This window comes from Cebidichthys violaceus, unplaced genomic scaffold (genome assembly GCF_023349555.1).
Source record: "Cebidichthys violaceus isolate CVI_PGR_0920_01 unplaced genomic scaffold, fCebVio1.0.p SCAF_152, whole genome shotgun sequence".
NCBI classification, from domain to species: domain Eukaryota; kingdom Metazoa; phylum Chordata; class Actinopteri; order Perciformes; family Stichaeidae; genus Cebidichthys; species Cebidichthys violaceus.
In genome coordinates this window covers 158,361-182,682 of record NW_027176321.1, presented here as the reverse complement: position 1 = coordinate 182,682, position 24,322 = coordinate 158,361, and the positions used below count along the sequence as shown (strand labels likewise).

General features: G+C 40.4%; 1 protein-coding gene across 3 annotated transcripts in view; it reads left to right on the top strand.

Moving 5' to 3' along the window:
• Window positions 1-1,255: 1,255 nt before the first annotated feature.
• The window catches only part of ythdc2 (YTH domain containing 2), a 38,962-nt gene continuing 15,895 nt past the window's right edge, over window positions 1,256-24,322 (top strand). For all 3 annotated transcript variants that reach the window (XM_068710415.1, XM_068710414.1, XM_068710413.1), the window contains exons 1-23: window positions 1,256-1,342; window positions 1,865-1,908; window positions 4,916-5,081; window positions 5,271-5,361; window positions 7,596-7,792; window positions 8,123-8,325; window positions 8,784-8,950; window positions 12,269-12,371; window positions 12,710-12,866; window positions 13,889-13,993; window positions 14,110-14,246; window positions 17,870-18,005; window positions 18,670-18,796; window positions 19,012-19,077; window positions 19,461-19,639; window positions 19,808-19,904; window positions 20,168-20,255; window positions 20,425-20,505; window positions 20,618-20,700; window positions 20,819-20,924; window positions 21,506-21,625; window positions 21,736-22,008; window positions 24,177-24,303. In XM_068710415.1, the coding sequence (XP_068566516.1) occupies window positions 4,922-5,081; window positions 5,271-5,361; window positions 7,596-7,792; window positions 8,123-8,325; window positions 8,784-8,950; window positions 12,269-12,371; window positions 12,710-12,866; window positions 13,889-13,993; window positions 14,110-14,246; window positions 17,870-18,005; window positions 18,670-18,796; window positions 19,012-19,077; window positions 19,461-19,639; window positions 19,808-19,904; window positions 20,168-20,255; window positions 20,425-20,505; window positions 20,618-20,700; window positions 20,819-20,924; window positions 21,506-21,625; window positions 21,736-22,008; window positions 24,177-24,303 (2,803 nt within the window). In that variant the 5' untranslated portion in view covers window positions 1,256-1,342; window positions 1,865-1,908; window positions 4,916-4,921. The remainder of the gene's footprint in view (window positions 1,343-1,864; window positions 1,909-4,915; window positions 5,082-5,270; window positions 5,362-7,595; window positions 7,793-8,122; window positions 8,326-8,783; window positions 8,951-12,268; window positions 12,372-12,709; window positions 12,867-13,888; window positions 13,994-14,109; window positions 14,247-17,869; window positions 18,006-18,669; window positions 18,797-19,011; window positions 19,078-19,460; window positions 19,640-19,807; window positions 19,905-20,167; window positions 20,256-20,424; window positions 20,506-20,617; window positions 20,701-20,818; window positions 20,925-21,505; window positions 21,626-21,735; window positions 22,009-24,176; window positions 24,304-24,322) is intronic.

Genomic DNA, 24,322 nt, shown 5'->3' with positions numbered 1-24,322 from the left:
CCAACATAAAAGTGTTAAATTCTATATTTCTGCTCATCTCACTTATTTGCCGTCAAAGCTGTAAATATTGAACTCATGCTGAAGTTCTGCTGGTTGAGTTTCAAATGAAAAAAATAAAAAGACAAAAGTTATATAACAACAGACGGTGTTTTTTCATGTTCTAGCTTTAAAGTTATCGTCATGACCCAATAGGTATATGTTTGATTACTGTGGGGTTAGGACTGATAAGATATGATTACAATATTGCATCACTCAATTAATTTTATCTTCCTCCAATATTATTATTATTATTTAATGTACCAGTTTCAAAATGTAAAATTCTACAATCACAGATTTCCCAGTGTCAGTTTTCACCACGTCTCCTTTCACAGTGAGCACCTTACAGTCACAATAAAACTAATACAAACATAAAAGCTGCTTTAGCATTGTACAATAAATATGGTACCAATGTGTAGAATTACATTTCAACATTTACATTTAGTTTGAATCGATATTACTGGCGTATCACTAGTTTTACTTTAGTCAAGTTTTAGAGTAGGCTACTTACTCCACCCCTGTAATATCACTAGATAGAGATCTTCACATATTCATTTGAGTTCATCCTGTAAACATTTTACATTAAAAAAAGAGTAATGAGTTTGTTGTTTTATTGGTGATCTGTTGTGATCTAACATATAAAGATATACATTGAATCTTTAAGATGAGTTCAGATGAGCAGCAGAGTGTCTTCATCTCAGTTTGTCTTCAGGAAACACATTTTCCTGAACTGGAATTATTTTGGTCTCCTTTTAGAAAAATAACACTTTGGCTTTGGGAGCTCTTCTTTAAACCAGCATAAATACATGAAATGTGTAAATTAGCATGAACAGATATGTATGTACTGTACAGTGTGTAGATAAAGTTAAAGGATAAAACAAAAAAGGGATTTGCAAAAACGAAATTCGGCTCGTTATTTGACTTTGGTTCTGTGGTTTTTCGTTTTTGAATTCAGACACCAAAAACGGAAATACGACGGCCTATTTCCGTTTTCCCGTTTTTGGTTTCAAACGAAAAACGAGAATACCATGGTATTTCCGTATTTTGTTTTTTTCGAATGAACGGTAAAACAGACTATCAAAACGTACACTGACCGCTAATCTTTATAGGTTCGTAATAGCAACTACCGCTGCCTCGTTTTATTCTGTAGGGTTGGACCGGATGTACTTTTGTTGTTGGCGGGACCCGGCACTATTGCCGGCGGAAGGGAGGAAAAGGGGCAGAACACGCGGAACCTTTCAGTCCCATTAATCTGACAAGGATGCTTGACGTTTGAGAGCACTGCTAGAGCACTCCACTAATCACGGTACAGTAATGTTATCTGCTTTTATCAGTTTTATGACAAAGTTGGACATGAAGCTGGCTACAGTGGTGTTATCCTGATGTGTCTCCCAGCCCTCCTGCTAAGTCTAATTTAAAGCTAGCTAACGTTAAGTTAGTGCTGTGTTTCGGTTACGTTACCGGTGAAATGATACACACAATACATTTGTGGAAAGGTTTCTTTAAAGCTAATTTAGCAAACGTTCAACCACAACAATGCGTGTGCTAGTCGCTCATGTTAGTGTTGAAATTACACCGATTTGCCTGTTTATTGTCTAGTTTATTATAGTTTGTCCCTAGTGTCACACGTAGCGCAGACATTCAGTCAAACTAAACTTTACTGTGTTTTTTTACTGTCAAGTCCAAGTCTCAAGTCTACAGCTTTAACCAACGTAACTATAAACATCCAGTGAAAAAGCACCATAATACTGTTAAACATGTAGCCTACCATTATTTTACACTTTAAATATCACTTCTCTTCCTCCTTCTGCCTTCTGACCCTCTCCAGTCTGAGCCAGCTCCTCATGCATAGCTGATATTCCTTACAGTCTGGTAAGAATGACACAATACACACATACTGGATTGTATATTAGACAGAAATGTAGCGTCAGTAGTTAGCCTGTCAGGATAACTACTTCTGTTTGACGATATATTGTCCCAGAAATAATTGCAATAAACAATATTATTGTCATTTTAAGATAATATGCCACTGATATAATGATAATATAATAGCATAATAATGCAAGTACACCCTTTCAAAGAGCAACAAACTTATAATTTTGAGTATACTCAGACATTGGAAATGGAATGTGTCCTAATCATAATAACTATGGTCTCTTAGGCTCTGTCAATAACAATTGCACTTAATAACATGTGACAGAGGTACAGAGAGTCATTCATTCCTTGAAGGTAGAGCTTTGGTATCTTGAAGTGGGGTTCTTCTCCATAGTCTGTGTACTACCAATGTACTGCTGTGGAGAGCAGCAAAGCCTACTTTAGACACTTACAAAATAAGTTGAAGTGCTGTATTTAGAATGTTTTTCTGACATGGATCTGAACTGAAAGTGGAACTAGTCAATACATTTTTTTTTTTTTTTTAATGGAGCTTTGTGGCTTTGAAGAGATCACTGATAAGTTTCATTTTCAGTTCAGTTCTCCATCAGAAAGGGCTGACTGATGGTAAGTTAAGGCGGTGAAATATTCTAAATATAATACACAATTCAAGTGATATTGATTTTTTTAGGTGTCTAAAATATGTTTTGCTGCTTCCCCCGTCCTCAGCAGTTTAGTGCTCTGCTCCTGTACCGGTGATCCTGTCTGTTTCTCCATCTACTGACTGTAGATAATAGATTGACTATGGAGAGGGTCTTCATACAACACACACCTTTAACTACACATTTAACAGGCAATATACTGCCTGTATACTTGTCCTGCACTCCTATTACTATCTGGTTGGGTGACCATGGCTAAGTCGAGAGCAGGGCTGTCTTTCAATCAGAGGGTCAGAGGTTCGATCCCCGGCTCCTGCTCCACTAGTCTCATGTCAATGTGTCCTTGAGCAAGACACTTAACCCCAAAAAATTGCTCCCGTAGCTGCGTTTACGGTATATAGATAGATACTGAATTGTAAGTCGCTTTGGATAAAAGTGTCTGCTAAATGACTGTAATGGTCTCTCATCATGGAATATCACAGAGTGCCATAGTTACAAGATTTATTCTTGAGACACAGGTCTGTCACATACAGCTCTGTTACAGTATCTTTTTGTATTCTGCTCCTGAAGACAAATTGTTCATAAGTTTAGTTTTTCCTTGGCTTACAATAGTCCTCAAACTTGCCCAGTACTGGGGGAAACGCTTTTGTCCGCCGAAAGAAGAACATGTTTACATCCAGCGCAGCATGGCCAGCCTCTGTTGGCAACAGAACCTATCTTTCGACGATTAACAACAACAACAAGCAACAAATAAAGGTCAAAATTTGTCTGAAGGCTTTTCAGTTCTCGTGGACATTGTTTGTTCATTTTAACTCTTTGGATTTAATATTCATTGTTATATTTTCAGATTCACTCCTGGTACCATGTATTGACTGCACCATAGAACGCCATTCTTATGAGTGTCTTAATTCTGTCACTTCAGCACCTAAATGGCATGTAAACGGTGCCATCTGTATGTTGACTAATCAGTACACTGCCAATCCAGTTTCTCAAGGTTAGGACCTTTGTTAATGTGCAAAGTAACAACATTTTAGCTATAAGTCAACAACACACTTTCTGCTCTGAAAAACGCACTTAAGCGTTGCACTCAAGTGTTAAAATGTTAGTAGAAACCCTGCTGTTTATTCTGGCATCATGTTGGCTAAAATTTTGGTGGTAAATGGACTGTACTTGTATATCGCTTTTCTAGTCTTTCCGACCACTCAAAGCGCTGTAACACTACATGTCATCATTCATCCCCGTTCATACACTGATGGCAGGGGCTACCATGCCCACCATCAGGACTAACTAACATTCACACACCATAGGCACAGCTGCGGGAACAATTTTGGGGTTAAGTGTATTGCCCAAGGACATGAGACCAGCGGATCCTCTGATTGAAGGACGACCTTGCTCTCCACTAAGGCACAGTTGCCCTATTTATGTGGCTGAATATCGCCCATCTGCAAAGGTCAAGTTTCCCCAGTATTATATTGTAGCCTTTTAGCCACAGAGTCACAGACATTAGATACAGATTGGAAAGGAGAGCTAAAGAAAGCAGAATGTTTTCCAGTGAAAGCCGATAGGAGTCTTATCACATGATCCACATCTTTGAGTTGAGACAGAGACAGTTTGTGGTGCCAGAGAATGGAGTTCATGGTGTATGGGGAGTTTAGGCTGATGGCCACTTTTAACAGTTAGTGTTGAGCCACGGTTCAGCACGCTTAACTTAATTAATTACACAGTTTAACATTTTTCAGTGTGAAATATAGTTTTACTGACATCGTTATCCACCAATATTCAGTAAAATATGTGATCAGGACATCATTTATGCTTTTCACATCAACATAAATAGATATTACAGTTATGAGCTGTTTAACTTCCTAACACTAGCTCTAATAATACATTGTTAAAACTACTAATGATTTGATTTAATCAATGAAAATACAATCTTTTATTTCCTTATCATTTTAATTGTGTGCATTTATGGAAATACACTATAAATGACTCTAACAAAGTAAAAGAATAACATTTAGAATTTTTGATGGTTTACAGACTTCAGAGTGGTTGAAATGATTTTTGGGAGGTGGCAAAATATTCTGGATCCTTGTAGACCGGCTGCTATAATCAAACAACAAAGATATCTGTATCTGTTAATATTGATCATCAATGATCTGCAATTAGTATCAGAGGCAAAAAAAAGCATGGTCAGGGATCTCTAAAAGTTATATTTGCTCCCTTTTTTCTTTTGTGCTGATCCAATTTTTTTATCCGATCCGTGACTCTGATATGATACGATCCGAACTGTGAGTTTTATGATCTGTTGCACCACAACCAAAAAGCTTGCTGTCCCTATTGTTGTGTTGCAGTGCATCATGTCCAGTGCTGGTCCAGCATCACAGAAACCAGCCAAGCGCCAAAACACACGGCCCTATGGTTCTATCTCCAAAGGTTTCAAAGAAATACACATCGATGAAGAAGTCAAGATATCGATTAACCTCTCTCTGGAGAGGTTTCACTACAGTGATCAAAAAGGTATCATCTGGTTTTGTATCAGAAAATAAAATCAGCGCACTTCTGTGTGGTCAAACTATGTAAACATTAGTTATTGTGAAATCACATGACAGAGGTACGCCACTGGTCCCAGTGTGTGCAGGAAGGTATGATGGTTGAGTCTTGTGAAGTGTATTAATATTTACCCTTTTCCTTTCCTTGACTGGGCAGAGATGGAATTTCCCTCCTCCTTGTCCAGTACTGAGAGGGCTTTCATTCATCGAATGGCCCAGTCCCTGGGTTACATTTCTAAGAGCAAAGGGTAAGTATCAGAGTACATGAGTAATTTACAAAGGTACATGCTTAATCACAAATGGGTAGAAGTTATTTTACAATAAAGTAGCTGACGTGGACCTGCTCAAAAGTGGGACTGCAGTTGGGCTACGGTGGCTACAGAGATGACACAGAGATGGTGTCCGCAAGACTTTTTATTGGTCAGCTCTTGCTGCTTGTGTTTTGTCCTACAAGTTTATTTTGCTGCTGGACATTGATAGTAAAGACAGCATTAAGGCAGGGTTTTTTCCTGCATAGAGATTCACGAGACGGCTGCCTTTTTGATTTGATCCCACCCCCAGCTCAACAAAACTCTGACGGGTGTCTTCATGGAAAATACAATTCTTTACCAAGCGTTGCACCTGGTAGATTCCTATAATTAATAGAGGCTGCAGCATTAAGATGATGTGGTGGTGCTGTAAAATAATCAGCATAGTGAACCAGGAAAGGTGCTGCCAAAACTTTGGCTGGTGCTATTGGTTCGAAGTTAAAGCGCCACAGTGCTTCCGCTGGTAACATCTTTGCCACCACAAGAAAAAGAAATCCTCATAAAGGGGTCTTGTAAAAGTATGTAAGAGGGGATTACGTAAATACAGGAGGAGATCTACCTTTGTATAAATACTTTACCAGTAAATATTAATAAATATTACTGGGACCACTACAGAAAATTCCAGATACAAATTTGGGTCCAGACATTCACATTTTTAATAGAATACGCTTGCTACGTGAACTTATAAAATACATTGCATGTAAAAAGTATTTGTTTGAGCCAGTTGAAGGTATGGTACAGATGCGCTTGTGTGCACATGATCAAAGTGGTACCACCAGGAAAAACCCTGCATTATGGAAGTTGAAGACTAATCTTCTCCTTTTAAGTAAAGCACATCTAACAAAGCAGTCACCAGTCTGCAAACCTTCTACTCACCACAACCACCACTCTCTATCACAGTGAAGAAAGGAAAAAAAATGTACCCATATAGTCACAACAGTGACGGTTAAAGAACATGTTGGTGGTGGTGTGGTATTGATTTATTTTCAATTCATCCTAGACTGTCTTTGAAACAATGATATACTCTGGATGTGGCCACACCCCTGGTAGAAGTCAGATTCATCTGCTACCTCATAAGCCTGTTGTTGTCTCAACCACCAGTGGGCGAGCCTCTTTTTAGACGGTGCACCTCCCCTGTCCCCTCCATGGCAGACAAAAACTGCTCTAAGCACCTAATGCTCTATGTTGCCCCAACATACAAGCGCAACGCCTGAACTGGACACAACCAATTGGCCCTTTCCTCCATCTCAGATCTAAATGGGGGAGAATGGTATGTCTTCAGCTCTATAGCCTGATTAACATGGTTGGGGGACAAGACCTTTGTTAGGAAGGAAATATTTGGCCACTAAGTCGTCCCAGAATTGTCTGCCTTGGACCGAATGCACAAAGGACTAAAATAAAGAGTGTGGAGTTCACTCACACGCTTGGCTGTCTTAACTGCCAGAAGAAAAGCCGACTTCATTAAATTCCTCATAGTCACCTCTACCATATGCTCAAAGGGTGACCTGCTCATGGCTTGCAATACCAGTTGCAGGGCCCATTCTACAGCCCACTTTACCTTAGGGGGGGCCTAGCCTCCTGGCACCAGGCAGGAAATATGTGTCACCCAGTAATGACCTTCATTCAATGTGGCCATTGTTTACAGATTTGGCTGCCACATGAACTTTTATGGTTGAGTTGAAGCAGCCTGGCCATCTTCTAAAAGATAATGCAAGTACTTCAGTATGTCCTGCAAAGGGCATGAGACTGGATCTGACCCCCTGTCTCGGCACTATAAAGAAAATGCTGCCCAAACACTTTCTATGCATCACTCTTTTGGAAGGAGCCCTTGCACTCTGCAAAGTCTCACAAATTGATGGCTCAAAGTCAGCCAGGAGTGAGCCAGGAGCTCCCCCTCAATGGCCATACCCAGAGTTGAAGGAGGCCCAGAGACCGATGCCAAAACTTCCCGTCTAGCTGGGACAGAAGGTCCATCTATATTGGAAGCTGCTAAGGATCCCAATACAACAGGCTGAGTGTGGAGAAAGTGATTTCTAACAGACTACCCTCACTGCGATTTTTGGAACAGTTACAGCAACAGTTTTTGTCGCTTGAATCTGTTTTATATGTATGTTACTGGGAGAAATGTATTTCTTTCTTTTTCTCTTTTTTTTTCTTTTCTTTTCTTTTTTCAGGAAAGGACCAAATCGCTTACTCACCATCAGGAAGAAGAATGGTTCAGACAAACCCCGGCCTACTATGCCCCTCACAGTCTCCCACAATTCCTTATATTTCATCCGGAGCCTACTTCAGAGGTTTCCAATCAGCAATAAGGAACGCATAGACATGCAGCCCAACAACAAAAGTGGCATGTCTGTTGCTGCAGAACCTGGTGAGTGTCAGTGTCTGTCTAAACTATGACTCTGCAGTGAGTTACAATGATGCAGTTACAGCTAATATCCATTCCATGAAAAAGAAATGGCAGAACTGATGTAGTGGTGCCTACTTCACCTGGGGTGCTGTCTATACTGCCCACCTATTGTAGTCTTTCCCCTCTGGAAAAGTGAGGGAAACCTTAAAAGATGTACAACGTCACCCAACTACAGTTGGAACAAAGTCAGCACAAAGTGTTGCATTTCAAGATGGAAAAATCATCACCTCAATGTCAAGTCAACAGATGTGCTGTATAGGGTTGTGCAACATCCTTCAGTTCTTCCCTTAGATGGCAGTTGTGAGAGGAACAGGGCTAGCGGGCGCTTAAACAACGGTATACCCATGGTGCCTCGGAGAAGGAGTCCATCAGAACTGGACAGTTTTCGAAGCGCCCTGCCTGTCCATGAACGCCAGGAAGAGATCATCCAGCTCATCAGAGAAAACAGGGTTGTGTTGGTGGTTGGAGAGACTGGCTCTGGAAAAACTACACAGGTGGGTCTGCCTCAACACTCTGGTCCCGACTGAAATATCTCCACTACAAAGCACATTGAGATGGAATTTTGTACAAACATTCATGGATCCCAGTCTAGTCTTTTTGGTGGTCCTCTGACTCTTTAACAAGTGCCAAAACTAACAGTATTCCCATCAGCCTCAGATGTTCAGCGCTAATTAGCACATTTGAACATGCTAACATGTTAACACTCTTAGTCTTGTTTCTGCGTATTTTATATATGTGTTGTTTTTTGTCATTATTGTCCTTATTAGAAAGTTAAAAGATACAGACAGGAAACTGAGAGAATTTCTCACTGATTTTTTTATTTTTCTTTCGAAATATTGTGACACTAAAATGGGCTAAATCTACTGATACTGGAAAACTATTGTGTAGTATGTATGGTTTGAGCCTGAGGTAATCCTTTGTCACTGAATCCTGTGTCCTGTGCATTGTCCAGATCCCACAGTTCATGCTAGATGAGTGCAGCAGGAATGGAGATCCCTGCAGGATCTTCTGCACTCAGCCCAGACGCCTGGCTGCCATCGCTGTAGCTGAGAGAGTGGCAGCGGAGAGAGGAGAGAGTGTGGGCCAGACTGTCGGTTATCACATCAGACTAGAGAGCAGGTACATTAGATCAGAGCATTTTATCTTAACGCTTTATGTGTTCATCATTTACACTTACAGTAGAACGACTAGTTAAATTCAAGGCTGAAGCTACAGAGCTCTTTCCAAAGGTCTTTAAACAAGTGTACAGTACAAAACCATTTCGGGAAAATGCACACTAATCATGGTTTTTACACACACAGACAGACAGACAGACAGACAGACAGACAGACAGACAGACAGACAGACAAATGTGGACACATTTATGTATGGTTTGGAAAGTGAAAGTATTATGATTAAATTGAATTTCAGAAATGGATAATTTGTTCAATCGAAGGTGAAATTGCATGTACTACTACACTTTAACTTCTTTCCCTGAATTCAGAATACACATTCTGAGACAAGTCTACCAGTTCTTACTCACCAGACAAGTATATGTGGCTTTGTGCACTTTTAAATTAAACTTTCAACCAGTTGTTTTCTTAACGGATGTAAAATTTATATACTGTCTGCAGTGGGTGAGCAAGTTATGTTGTAAAAGATGCTGCATTCACACACACACACACACACACACACACACACACACACACACACACACACACACACACACACACACACACACACACACACACACACACTCTGTCCAAGCATTGGACCTGGGGGGACAGGGCCTTCTCCATTGCTGCCCCCTCCCTCTGGAACTCTCTTCCCCAGCACCTCAGACATTCGCCGCCACTTTCAAATCTGCACTTAAAACTCATCTGTTTAAATCTGCTTTTAATCTGTAAAGTTAGTTAAGTCAGTTTGTTTTTGTGCTGTTCCTTACTGTTATGTCATTTATTTTGTTTATATTATAAATACTTCTATTGTTTCAGTTTTTACCATGTAAAGCGTCTTTGTGTACCTTTTATTTAAAGCGCTATACAAATAATAATGTATTATTATTGTAGTGACTGATTCTGTAACTAGCCACTCGGCTGGGTGCGGGAGAAGATTGTGTTTTCTTACTCACTTTGACATAAAGATTCCAGGCTTTCACATGTTTGGGTGAGGTTCCCGTTTAATTAGCATTCAGATGATAATACATTTTAATATCACTTATCTTCCTGGTCTCTCTCTGGTGTGTCTGGTTTGCGGTAAAAACCGTGCAATCTCCCCGTCACCCATGCATCATTACCTCTGTCAGTTGCACCTGTGCCCCATATATAAATTACCTGCCACACAAATACACACTGCCACCCGTGGTCAACCTGAGATAGGCTCCCAATTCAAACATATAATACACAGACATAACTAATGGCTCCTACAATTATTATCAAAGCAGTGCCTTCTCGCTCTATTCCCATAGAGGAAGAGAAAATCTGTCAAAGGATGTCCCTGTGGGCTCTATTCCATTCTGCTGGGAGTTTGTTACAACAAATGCCTGCTTCTCAGGGTGGGGTGCAGTGTGGCAGAACAGGACTGCTCCGGGGCAGTGGTCTGCTCAGGTCCGCATGGAGCATGTCAATGTTGTAGAGCTACGGGCGGTGCACCTAGTGCTCAAACACTTCCTGCCATACTTGAGAGGAAAGCATGTGCTTGTCCAGTCGGACAACACCTCGGCCATGTTTCACATAAACTATCAGGGTGTCACCATATCTGGGTGTCCCGTGCTCGTCTGACTTGGGCGGCCCCAGTTCCTTAGGACTGATCTCAGGGATGACACCGGAACTTATACCCGACAGGGTTCATCCGAGGTCACACGTGACTTTGTTGATATAAAGATTCGACCTGCGAGTGCGCGAGATAGAAGATATCTAGTGTTAAGCACTGTCTCTGGCGGTCATCCAGGATTCATAAAACCGCAGTTACATCTGTAACCTTCATATTCACTCATGGAGATCTGAGTAGTCTGCGTTTGTGCCTTTTCCATGCCTATTTTGTGACATTTCACGAGCAAGGACCACATCACCAACAGCATGTGTTTAAAGGTTTGAAAATATGAAGAAGTATTCGATGTTGAGGATGGGCATGAAGGTGAGAGGAGGGAGTTGTCAGCTTAGACCGGTCTGGGACGGATGTACAGGTCAGGTTATGCTTGTGTGACAGAGATAGTTGTGTCCAGAAGGACAAAGAAGAGCTTGAGAGAGAAGTTCAAACTACATGTGTAATCATATGTGATTAAAGCTGTGAGGAACTTTAACGTAATAAATAAAAAGCCATTACTTAGATAGATGAAGCCAGCAATGCTACGCATTTCCAGAGGTGGGTAGTAATGAGATACATTTACTCTGTTACATGTACTTGAGTAACTCTTTGGAGTAACTTGTAGTTGACAGAGTAGTGTTAATGCAGCATACTTGAGTAATCTACTCAGTTAGTGAAAGTTAATTGCTTTTACTCTGTTACATTTGGACACATTGGTCTTACTACTTTTATGTATTTATTCATTTATGCATGTATGATCCGTTTAGAGGCAGGTAGTGAGCTCATTCCCCTCCGTTCATGACAGCATGAGGAAGAGGAAAGCGATACGGCTGGCGTTTTACATGCATTTTTAGACACGTGGGAGCCTAATGTTAAGAGTGCTAGCAACAGCTTATATTTACAGATGAGTTAACAGTATTGCAGTTGTGAATGCTGGTCTGAAGTCAGTACATCAGAGAACCGTGCTGACACTGAGCTGACAGGGAGCAGTCAGTGTGTCTGTTTCTATACATACAGTATATTATGCTTCAGAACTACTACTCTACTACTGCTTCCTGTCCTAATTAAGTTAATTAAGCCTGAATGAGTCATCTGACATGAGACATTTTCAGAAAGACAAGAGATTGATTTTTAACTCTAATCTTATTGACTTCATGTGATTGGAGAGACCTGGATGTGATCTGTTTCTGTCTGTGATGGGAACTGTGACTTTGGACATCTATACTGAACAAAGTTTAACGACACTGTAACATGTAACACTTTTTATATTTACTTGTTAAGGTCTATTATGCACACAATTTGCTGATTGTTTTTGCCAAATCGTAATATAATATAGGAGATAACAATCAAAGATTGTAATAAAAAGAAATGTGCTTGAGTTTTTTGGTTTTATTTTTTTCTTAGTAAGTAATATTTTACTTTTTGAGTACTTGCCTCTACATAGTAACAGTATGTTTACGTTTATGTAGAGTACAGTTTTTGCCTGAAAACTGTCTGAAAAGGCTTATTCTCAGGTGATGAGAGCTGTGGGTGGAATCTAAGTCCTCTATTTAACTTTCCTGTCTAACGTTTGCGAGCCTGTGTAACACTTAATAATGTTTAAGATGGAAAATGACTCTGTTGACTCTGCAACTGTTGACTTTGAAAACTTAGGGTCTCGCCTAAGACGCTGCTGACCTTTTGCACCAGTGGAGTGCTCCTCAGAACATTGATGGCTGGAGATGCCAGCCTGACAACTGTCACACATGTCATTGTGGTGAGCATCAAGACTAGAAATAAACAGGAAATACAGTCTCAGAAAATTATTTTAATTTTACTGTTATCTTGCATGTATTAGAAGCTGGGATTGTTCTTTGAAGAGTAACATAACACCAGACTGAAAAGCAGTGTTTTGCTGCCTCTCTGATTGAAATGTGTGTAACCACACCCAGCAGTGATGTCACTAGGTCCTGTAGTCCACCAGTACATCACTGCTGCAAGGTGAAAAGCTAAAACAACATTTTCATTGGGTGTTAAGTTTCTCTTTAAAGGTGTTTCAGCTCCCAGTTTGACTTTTGTTTGAACATGTTGAAGTGACTTGCTGTGTTTTAACAGGATGAGGTGCATGAGCGTGATGGTCTGACTGACTTCCTGCTCACCAAGATACGGGATGTGCTTCAGAAGATTCCCACACTGAAACTGATCCTGTCCAGTGCAGCTCTGGATATAGACCTGTTTCTTCAGTACTTTGGCTCCTGCCCTGTTATCCACCGTACGTCCTGCTAACTTTGCGTTCACTAAATGAATGCTCATACCAGCTTTTACTTATTATTTTTATACATTTCAAAACATGTTCAAATGTAAAAAGGCATCCTATTGGATGATCCCATCATAGGTAATCAAGTCATCATATGTATCGCATTTTTGTCACATATGTATACTTCACATATTACAGTAGGAAGACCTTCTTTCAGTGGACGAAAACTACTTGCAGTCAATAGTGTTCCTGTAGTTTTTGACCAACTTTTTAGATGTTACATTAATCAAACATGAAGTTCAGAACTGACATTTTTATCAAAATTGAGGGTTGGCCTCAAGCTTCTCAAAAAGATTTTTTCTTTTTCCAAATTCAACTGAATACAAGAAAAATATCATCAATGTATTGACTTTCGGGGTGATTGTTAGATATACAATCAATTTCAAAAGGGATTTATCAAAACAAAAGTCATTCTTGGTTCATATCATTCGACAGATAATGTTGCAAAGTATTAAAATGATCCTTTGTGTAATATTGTTCTATAATGAATTCACATCTATGGATCTCTGGTTACAAGTGATGGATAGATGGATGGACGGATGGATAGTTAGATAGTTAGATTGACACCCCCCTCTGTCTGTTCATAACAAATATTTATTGAAAACCTGTGGACCTGCATGCAAAAAAGGCGAAATCATTTTAAGTAGCATAGCATTTCTTATTTTTCATTGACTAGCCTAACTTATCCTGAAATAACAGGAATTAAAATGGTCTAGGGTTCAAACCTTTATTTACTTCAATTTACACAGGTAAATAAAAGGACAGCGCTATCCAGAAATTGCAAATATCACATGCACCACCTTTACAATGAAGTAGCACTGATAGATTGATAAATACTGGAGCGGGTGTTACAGTACAAAGATGGGTTATTATTGTTAACTGAAGTAATGCAAATTCACTGTGATCTGGAGTGTTATCTGTGTATGTGGAATTTGGTGTTAATTATTAATAAATTAAGAGTTTTGTTTTATGTTTAGTCACAGGAAGACAGTTCGAAGTGAAGGAATTCTTTCTGGAAGACATTCTGACGCTGACGGGATTTAACAATGACATGAAGAAATACAAAGAAGAGACACAGAGAAGTATGAAGCTTTTATTAATTAGTCCTCAGAGTCAGACTGAATATATAAAATGCATTATAGCCTTCCATCTGGCTTTGTCTTAATCTCCTCTGTGTATTGCATGTCCTGGTTCTCAGAGGAGAAGAAGCAGAAATATTTGACGGAGTGGTGTAAGGCAGTAGAGGAGGAGAAACAGAGGACCCCTGTGTCTGCCCTGGGCTTCCTCCAGGACAGCAGCTCCCTGGACAGAGGGGACAGCACCTTCAACAAGCTGGTAAACCAACACAATCCCATACACACCACTCTCTATGCACTGCTTCAGTGGGACAGATCAAGTCCAGTGTTCCATAACTCATCTCGTTATCTATGTAGGTACAAGAAAACAATGTAAGTGCCATACTCATTAAATGTGGAGCCTCTGCTATCTGATGTAGCTAAGCTAAGTTTACTATTATATTTCATAAAAATGTAATAATTTCACTAACTTTTTTTTTTTAACACTGTCACAAACCGTCCTGAATACAATTTAAAGCTAGGGTTGGTTATGTTGAAACCAGCAAGAGTACAATAGATTTTTAAATTGATTATCTGATTATCATTATTATTATTATTATTATTATTATTATTATATCATTATTATGATTAAAGGATTATCTTATCTGATCCAACTGAAAAACTCAGTTCAGTGTTGCCAACTCTTTTCCAATTAAAGTAGCTAGCAGCACTAGATCCAAACCTAGAAAGCCTCCGAGTTGTCAACACTAACAGCCTAGACAGGTAGGTATAGGTAGACAGACAGGTAGGTAAAAAGGTAGGTAGACAGTAGTGGTGTAACTGACCACTGTTTATCCGTGATCCGTACAGATCCCCCCTCACGGTTACATTAATTACACAATTTAACATTAACCATCACAGTGTGAAATAAAGTTTTACTGACGATCATTAACCACCAATAACCACCAAGGATACTTTGTAAAATATGAGATCAGGACATCATTTATGCTTTTATAGTTGCTGATAATGTTACATTGTAAAATACCAATCAGTGTTTAAATCAACAGGAGGAGAGCTAGTAACGTTGCTAATGATGAAAATGAGTGTTGGGTGAAGGTTAATAACGTTATCATGATGTGTTCACATGGGATCTCCTTTTTTCTTTTGTGCTGAATCCGATCAGTGATCCGATCTGTGATATGATCCAAACCGTGAGTTTTATGATCTGTTGCACCTTTAGTAGACATGCAGATTGACAGGTAGGTAGATAGACATGTAGTTAGGTAGACAGGCAGGTGGTAAGTAGACAAACAGACATGTAGACGCAGTGGAGAAGAGATGGTCTTGAGGCAGGATTGGAATATTGGGAGGGACTGAGAAGGTTTGAATTGTGTGTGGAGTCTGTTGTTTGAGCTAGCACTGTGTAGTTTCTGTGCTGTGGAGTGGGTGAAAACCAAACTGCAGGGTTTCAAATAGGTTATTAGAGTGCAGGTGGGTTTGAAGTTGTGTAGCAACAAGGCTTTCGAGGGTGTTTGAGAGGAAGGGAAGGTTGGAGATTGGCCATTAGTGGTTGAGGCAGGATGGATCAAGACCAGGTTTTTTGAGAATTGGTGTGAAAGCAGTAGTTTTCAAGGGGACATTTCCATGGGACAGTGAGGATTTGAAGCAGTTGGTGAGGTGGGGTTTTTCAGAAAGATGTTTTTCTGACTAGTTGTGGACGGGATAGTGAACTGGATGAAGTGATGATCAGACAGAGGAAATAGAGACTGGTGAGTATCCGTAAATTGACAGAACAGACCAGGTTAAGGATACGGCTTTTGACATGGGTGGGGAAAGTGACATGCTAAGTGAGGTTGAAATCGTCAGGCAAGGTGGTGAATTCAGATGAAAACTTGTGGATGGATGGAGTGATAAGGCTATTGTGAGGAGTTCAGACAGTTCAGACAGGAAAGATGAGTTAGGTTTGGGTCGACGGTAAGTGAAGATTATAGTCATTGAGCAACAAGCTTTAAATGCTAGGAAATACTATAAATGCTGATTGAATAAGACTGCAAAAGCGTTTCTGCAATGAGACGGACGGGGTTTGCAGATGTAGTCATTTGGTGTAAATAGAAACAATTAGCTGGGGTTCTGGAGTTAGACAGCTAAACATTCATAAGATGGTGAATCAGGGACCTAAAAAGTCAATGCACTGATCACATAAAATATAATTTATAAGAAAAAGGATGGGGGATTGTTGGTGAGTGTTTGAGGAGTCAAATTTGACATGCTTCTGTTGTTGGTGGCAGGGGTTGCTACTAATTCTATGAGCACCAGCATTTTGATGACATAGTTTGGATGTGCCAGTGCGTCCCTCAGTCCAGAGAGACAGGATGGTGAGCCCAGAGTAAACAAACTTGCGTTGTGAGGCTTAAGAATACTTCAATTTTATTTTTATCGTCACATACATAAACACATGAACCCATCCTCAGCATTAGCAGCAGAGGGCTGCTGTAAAGCACTTGGGGAGCAACTTGGGGTTCAGCGTCTCGTTCAAGGACACTTGGTAAAATGGACAATAGGAGCCAGTATCGCCAGTAAATCTGTAACCTTGTGGTTAAAGGACGACCCGCTCTATTAGTAGTACTTTTTTGCCATCAGAACATCCAAAAAAGCTATAAGTTTGAGTGAGCATGTGAGGAGTTTTACTGCCATGTCAATATACTAAGAGTACATCCACACTACTCCGTTTTCGTTTGGAAACGCATATGTTTTGCTCCGTTTACACTGAGCGTCCACACTACGCCGGGGTTTTCGGGCACCGTAAACGGATAAGTTTAGAAACGATCCCGAAGCCGGATAACTTTGGAAACTCCGGGTAGCTTATTCGTGTGGACGGACGGAAACGCATAAGTTTGGAAACGATGACGTAGACACCCGCGATCGACTACCAGGTTAATTTAACACGGACAACTGATTACAGGCATTGCTGACCTTGTTGTCTTTACTAGCAGCTGTTGTTCAGTTAAAGTCTGCATGTCTGCGGAGGACACAGCTGTTATTGTAGCGATCGGTGAGAGAGAGAGAGAGACAGAGAGAGAGAAAGAGAGACCCGCAGCGCTGTAACTAACGTTAAGTCTGAAAAATAAAACTTAGTAAACGTTCCACGAACTGTATCTGTTTGAGTTTATAGAGGAAGATTTGAGAGAAGATCTTAAGCATCAAACACGTACTTACGATAATTAAAGACTACTTTATTACTCTGGTTGCTTAGTTACAAAATACGACAATCTATTTCCTGTTTACATCGGCGCATGCAAAATCACGTGATATTCGTTTCCAGGCGTGTAATATGGACGGAGATAATTTTGGAAACGATGGCTGAAACGCCATGTGGATGGAGATCGTTTTCGTTTGAAAACTCCGTTTCCAAACGAAAACGGAGTAATGTGGATGTAGCCTAAGACCAGGCACCCCAGGCCGGTTGCTAATGAGCTAGTCAGCAGGCTAGATGGCTAAGAAGACAGCAGCCACAGCCCACAGCTAACTGCACCGTGATGGCAAGACTGTCCAGGGAAATACCTCCTAGCAATGGAGGCCAGAGGTTGAAGAGTTGGGGTGTCTATCTACGGCCGTGTGGGTAGGCAGTGAGGGCTAGTTTGGCTATTGGTGGCTGATTATAGTGTAGCAGGTATGTGATCTTCAACGGTGTCACAGGTGATAAACTGACAAAATCAACACGACGAATACAGCTTGTAAAAACAACTATAAATCAGGTTAGGTTAAAAGTAAAACACAACGTAAATGAAGTCGCAGGTGGAGAAGCCAGTTTTTTATTATTACGGTTATGTTGGGTGTGTTGTGTGAAACCTGACTATTGATGCTTGGCACCCGGTTGAGTCAGTGTACTATTTTGTGTCGCAGACTGAGAATGACACAGAACAGCTGGAGCCGTGGCTGCTCAAGGAGATGGACTCATGCATTTCCAACATTTTCCTCAATGAAGACCAGGATGCTTTTATTCAGCTCTTCAACCTTGTCCTCTATGAAAGTGTAAATGGTACGACTCTCAGAGCTGATCTCTGCTCTCACTCACCTTTCTGAAATCACTCATGCATTATACAATTTTGTAAATGTGCCATTTAAATGCCATTAGAATGGTAATCATTTTGCACATAATGGATGATGTATATCCATTTGATACACATCTGTGATTTCTTACACCCCTCATTACATGTACCTTTATTTGTCAGGTATATAATTCACTGGATTAGACATTCCTGTCTGTTTTTTTAATTTTTTGTATCCATCAATAGTTTTTCAGCTGAATTTCCAGAAAAGTCTACATTATGATTTACTATATAGATATTTTAAGATAAGTTTACTTTTATTGCCCATAACTGCTGGCAGCGAATAACTCCCCAATGCAACTTGTTGAGGTATTAGTGTGTGTATTTCAGAATTTTGGCTAGCTGTTTCCCCCTGCTTCCAGTCTTTATGCTAAGCTAGGCTATTCTGTCTCCTGGTTCTGGCTTCATATTTACCTCACAGACATGAGAATGGTATTGATCTTTTCTTCTATCTCTCAGCACAAAACATCAGACTCTGCAAAAAAAAGTGCTTTCACAAAATGTTGAGCTGATAATATTGAAGTGCTGGCCCTGTGCTGTCCTTAGTGTAAAATGAATATAGATATGAAGGCTCATATTGTTTTCTTTACCTAGTGGACTACAGGCACAGTGACACAGGGGCCTCTCCTCTGATGGTGGCAGCAGCTCGAGGGTTCCTCACACAGATGGAGCAGCTGCTCAGCATGGGGGCAGACATCAACATGAAGGCATCCAATGGCTGGTAGGACGTCCACCATGTTGTTACCCAGCTAGCGTTAGGCTGTTATGTTAAATGCCATGACGTTTACTCTGAGTGAGGACCATTGTTGTTAGTGTTCCTCTCATTGTCCATGGAAATGAAGGAGCCAGGGGTACATGTACTTTACATACCATATTGTATTGTTTTAATATTCCTCCAAGCTGTTGCATTAAGCGTCAGTGTTCATCTCATTTCAGGACAGCCTTAGACTTTGCCAAACACTTCCAGCAGACAGATGCTATGGATCTACTCAAATCTTCCATGTGAGTGTAATGTTGACCATGATGTGCAAAACTAAACTAACTCTTCTCAAAAGGGGAAAAGGAGTAATCAGTTTCTCTTTTTTTTGCTAAAGAGAGGCAGTGTTAATAGTTCATATTTGGTGTTTCAGAATGAGTTTTTGGAATGTTCAGTGTAAAAATGCATCATTCTCAATATATTACACATATATTTGGAATAGCTGATTTTCCCTTTGCTGCAGTGACATTTGTGGCTATATGGAAATGAATCTCCATGAAATGTGTAATGGTCAGCCCATTTGCCCCCAATGATTTTTGCACAGTCCCTAAAGAAGCTACACATAAAGTAAAGGCTTGTCTGAATTTAAATACAGTTTGAGAAGGTTTTATAAATGCGTACTGTGCAGTCCTCTAAGAGAGGTGAGCAGCCTGGATGAGTCCACTCTGATACAGTGTGGCAGTGCAGAGATGAGCACTGAAGAGCAGGAGCTGCTCAAGCTGTACCACCACAGCTTTGACGATGAGCGGGTGGACCTGGACCTTATCATGGATCTGCTGCACAACATCTGCTCCACCACCAGTGATGGTGAGCCTCAGCACTTAATTTGAACAACATAGCTGTTTACTGTACGAGTCTCACTACCAGGTTGACCCGTTGCCTGGCGAACGTGACTATTAATCACAGGCAGATTCAGGGAACACTGATGATATTTCAGGATTATTACAATGTGAGCTTTTATCTGTTGGTCTTCAGGTGCTGTCCTGATTTTTCTTCCTGGATATGATGAGATTGTGACACTCAGGGACCGCATCCTGTATGATGATAAGAGATTCTCCACCCACTCTGAAAGGTGAAACATATACCTTCCATAAGAAGAATGGAAGACATTTGAACATCATGCAACATTTATAGTATTCTGTTTTTAGATATGTTGACTTGAAGTCATGATAAGTTAGAGATATTCTTAATGGTATTGTAATATTCAGATAAATACAGGATTCTTAAAATATATGATCAACAAAATATTGTACTTATAAATGTAGACTTGGTCCTGGATATAGCACAGCAGCATATTATGTAGTGTGTCTTTGACAGAGGTGTGTCCTCTCTCAGGTACCAGGTGTTTACTCTACATTCAGACATGCAGACTCTGGATCAGAAGAGAGCCATGAAGAACTCTCCACCTGGTATCAGGAAAATAGTGAGTCACTGGTGTCACTCAGGACACCCAAAGCTGCTTCCTGTCTACACTATGACTAGTAGCTGGTGACCAGTAAGGTTTTGAATGGAGCTTTACAGGAAATTTGTAGGATACTAACTCACTATCAGACTAGAGAATAACATTTACCATTGTTTTTTTTTCCTTTCAGATTCTTTCTACTAACATTGCTGAAACGAGCATCACTATCAACGATGTGATCTTCGTCATTGATTCAGGAAAGGTCAAAGAGGTACACTCACTGGAATTGGATTTACAAAACAAGAGTAAAATAAGGTCTAACAACAAATAAAAGTTCACACTTGGGGGTTAGTAATGAACTCTTAATGTTTGTCCTGTTGTAGAAGTCCTTTGATACCCTCAGTCATGTCTCCATGTTAAAGACGGTTTGGATCTCGAAAGCCAGCGCTTTGCAAAGGAAGGGAAGGTAACCAACAATGTCCACCCTCTTGATCTTATACCTGACCTCATATAGACGCAATGTCAAATCCTCTGCTCTTAATGTCGGTGTTAAAGTATCTACTGAATGTGTGACCTGTCCACAGAGCCGGCCGCTGCAGACCAGGGATTTGCTTCCGCCTCTTCAGTCGACTCAGGTTCAACAACATGCTGGAATTCCAGGTTCCACAGCTGCTGCGGATGCCACTACAGGTAGCAACACACACGCATGCACGCACACACGCATGCACACGCACACACAACCTTCATAGCCTGTTACATGTGGAAGTACTTGCTTTCAAGACATTCTTCACAGCAAGCATTTTAGGATTTATTCCAAACCCTCTGTTTTTCAATAAAATTAATGCTCTGCTTAGTGTTCATCATTTACTGCTATTATTCTTATCATTCTATTACATTCACTGCCTCTATTATTAATTTGTTTTTAATTTAATTTAGCTTTATTCGCATGAACAAAAATATGTTGCTAAAGCATTTTACAGAATACACATATTACATATTAAATACACAGGGTTCATATGCAGGTTATACTGATACAGTCCAATATATTATATTAAATATACTATACAGTTTAATAGAGTTACTTCATTTTGTGGATCTATAAGTGACTGTGTGACAGTTTCTCCTCTGGGCTTAACATGACAAAGTTTGATATTTTCTTTGTTATTATTGGAGGATTGGGGGACTTGATGAGCACCAACACAGACCTACTTAGAATGCAGTAACCTTAGTAATAGGCTGTAATAGTGATACTATGTCATGTTGTGTGTAAGGAACTCTGTCTGCAGACCAAACTGCTGGCCCCCTCCTCCTGTCCAGTAGCTGAGTTCTTGTCCAAAGCTCCACAGCCTCCTGCTGCACATGCCATCAGGAATGCTGTGCAGATGCTAAAGGTAACAAATACTACTATGTACCTCAATTATTCCTGATATCTGACACAAGCAACTACAAGCCTACACATCCACATTCAGTTGATATTGATTCATACCATCATTCTCTGCAGACAATAGATGCTATGGACCAGTATGAAGCCCTGACTGATCTGGGCTACCACCTGGCTGATCTCCCTGTGGATCCCCACTTGGGCAAGATGGTGCTGTGCGCTGTGGTGCTCAAGTGTCTGGACCCCATTCTAACCATTGCCTGTACACTGGCCTACCGAGACCCTTTCATCCTTCCCGCTCAGGGATCTCAGAAAAGAGCTGCACTACACAACCGCAAATGTTTCACCACCACCTCTTTCAGCGACCACATGGCCCTGCTGAGAGCCTTCCAGGTAGGTGGGGGATGAATATGGGAAGCCCTTGATTTGAGGGGAGATGTAAAGGGATGCTTCCTGAAATCTTATCTTTTTTTCTCCTGTGAAATGCGTTCTAGTTTTACCTCCTCAGGTCTCTATGAACTGTGAAAATACAGCATGCGTGAATGCCTGATTATTGTTTAGTTAAACTGCTCTTACATTATTACTGTGTTTTAGAGGGAGCAACTTGTTATCTACCCATTGGCAGGCTGCTTTTTTCAAAACAAGAAGGGCAATTGGATATCTGGGCCTTTTACACTGTTTGAGATGGGGGATGGTTGATATCTTCTATCACCGTATATGTAATTTTAGATGACGATACAGTAGTTGTTCTGTAAATTAAATTAGGAAATGGTTTAAAATAATCATACCGTACTTTCTCACATTTCATTAATTTCTACTTTTATTTGGAACTTCCATACAAACAAACAACTGACTCACATGGACAAATTTAGAAACAACAAAGTCAAAACATTAAAACCAAATTTTTTTCAAAATTGAAGCTTTTAGGTTTCTTGAGAATAATAATTTCAAGTGTAACAGGTTTCTGAGATTAACAGGCGTACATAATTACCAGCCTGATTTTTGGTCGGTGCAATATAAAAATCACACATTTGTATCACGGGAGAATAGCTACTGCGGTTGAAGCGGTATTGCCAAATATCTACTGTTAGACTAATTTCTACCGCCACACATATATCATATCACCCAACTCTAGTGTTAGAGAAATTCACTCAAGACCAATGAAAAAGTCATTATCACAGGGTATTTATTCTTGCAAGAAGGAGTCAGGGTTGCACACATACAAGTCAACGTGTCAAGACTGCTCAGAGGTCTGTTTCTGAGTCTCTGACATTTATACTGCGGATAACCCACAAGTGTGCTTGCACAGAATCATTTGCATAAAGCTACGTGACCTGTCTTGAACTCGTTCTTCTCCCCTTCCGCACAAGCAAACGTCATCTTGACGTTTAGTAAGATATTCAATCGCCCCTTACAGAAGGTCACAGTGACTGCTAAATGAGGAACATCTGAGATAACAAGTGTGAAGAGAATTCACACAGGAGCCACAGACTTCACGGAGCCTTGTATGTTAAACAATAAGAAAGGATCATTCTAAAAGTTATTTTTTTCTCCAACACCTAGTTTGCCACTTTTTTCCCATTTAAAGGACCAGTGTGTAGGATTTAGTGGTATCTAGCAGTGCGGTATAGTGCAGATCTCTGCCAGCTGGTGGTGGAGAAGTACAGCGTTGTTTGTGCTGGTAGTTCTGTTAGCTGTTAGCCAAACACACCGCAAACTCTTGTCCTTTTATTATCAGCAGCTATTGGGGGTCGTAGATGCTCTCAGCTGTGTCATAACTAGTGGTCCCTACCAGACGGGGAGCCTTTAAGAGTAGTGAGTGATGAGCAGCAGGCAGTCAGTGGCAGTTTAAATCCTGCAATAGAGCTTGTTCTATGAAAGTGTGAGTCACATTAACCACTAGAGGTCCTTGAACATGCAGCCATAACTACACACCCAGAATATGATGCAGTTCGCTGCAGCAGAATGAGAGATTAGTGGACAGATACAGACGTTAACAATCACTCACATACACACTCACACAACCGTTATTATTTTGGACAAACAAATCAAAACAGAGAAAACAAAACAGAGCTCCTGACTCACTGTTTCCACTAGGAGGACTGGTGCTCCTTACTAAACATTTTGTCACACTACTTAATCGACATGTAACGCAACACACCCAGATTTGTTTCCATCTTAACTGTATTATTGACCCTGACTTGGTAATACACTATTTACAGAAGACATTTTGTGAAATTGTGCTTTTTTTAAACATGGACACCAAATAATAAATTGTGCAGTCGAGTCTTTCGGGCTTTTCCTATAAAAGTGGGCTACTGTAATTGTAATTGTGCTGAGCATGTTACTTCCTTTTGATTTAGACCCACGGTTTTTCAATCCTTTGTTAGGCGCTCTTTGGTTGATTTGATTCAATAGTTACACATAAGTTTGGCACAACACAGTCTAGTCAGAGTATTGTTATCAAGTAATGTGTGACAATTTATCATGATGCACATATAAAGTCATATTCCCCAGCTGTTCAGGATGTTTTCCTTCATGTTTGTCCTGTGTGGTGTCAGGCATGGCAGAAGGCCCGCAGTGAAGGCTGGGAGAGATCCTTCTGTGAGAAGAACTTCCTGTCCCAGGCCACCATGGACATGATACTCGGCATGAGGACACAGCTGCTGGGACAGCTCCGAGCCATTGGTCCGTTCCACTTTCATTT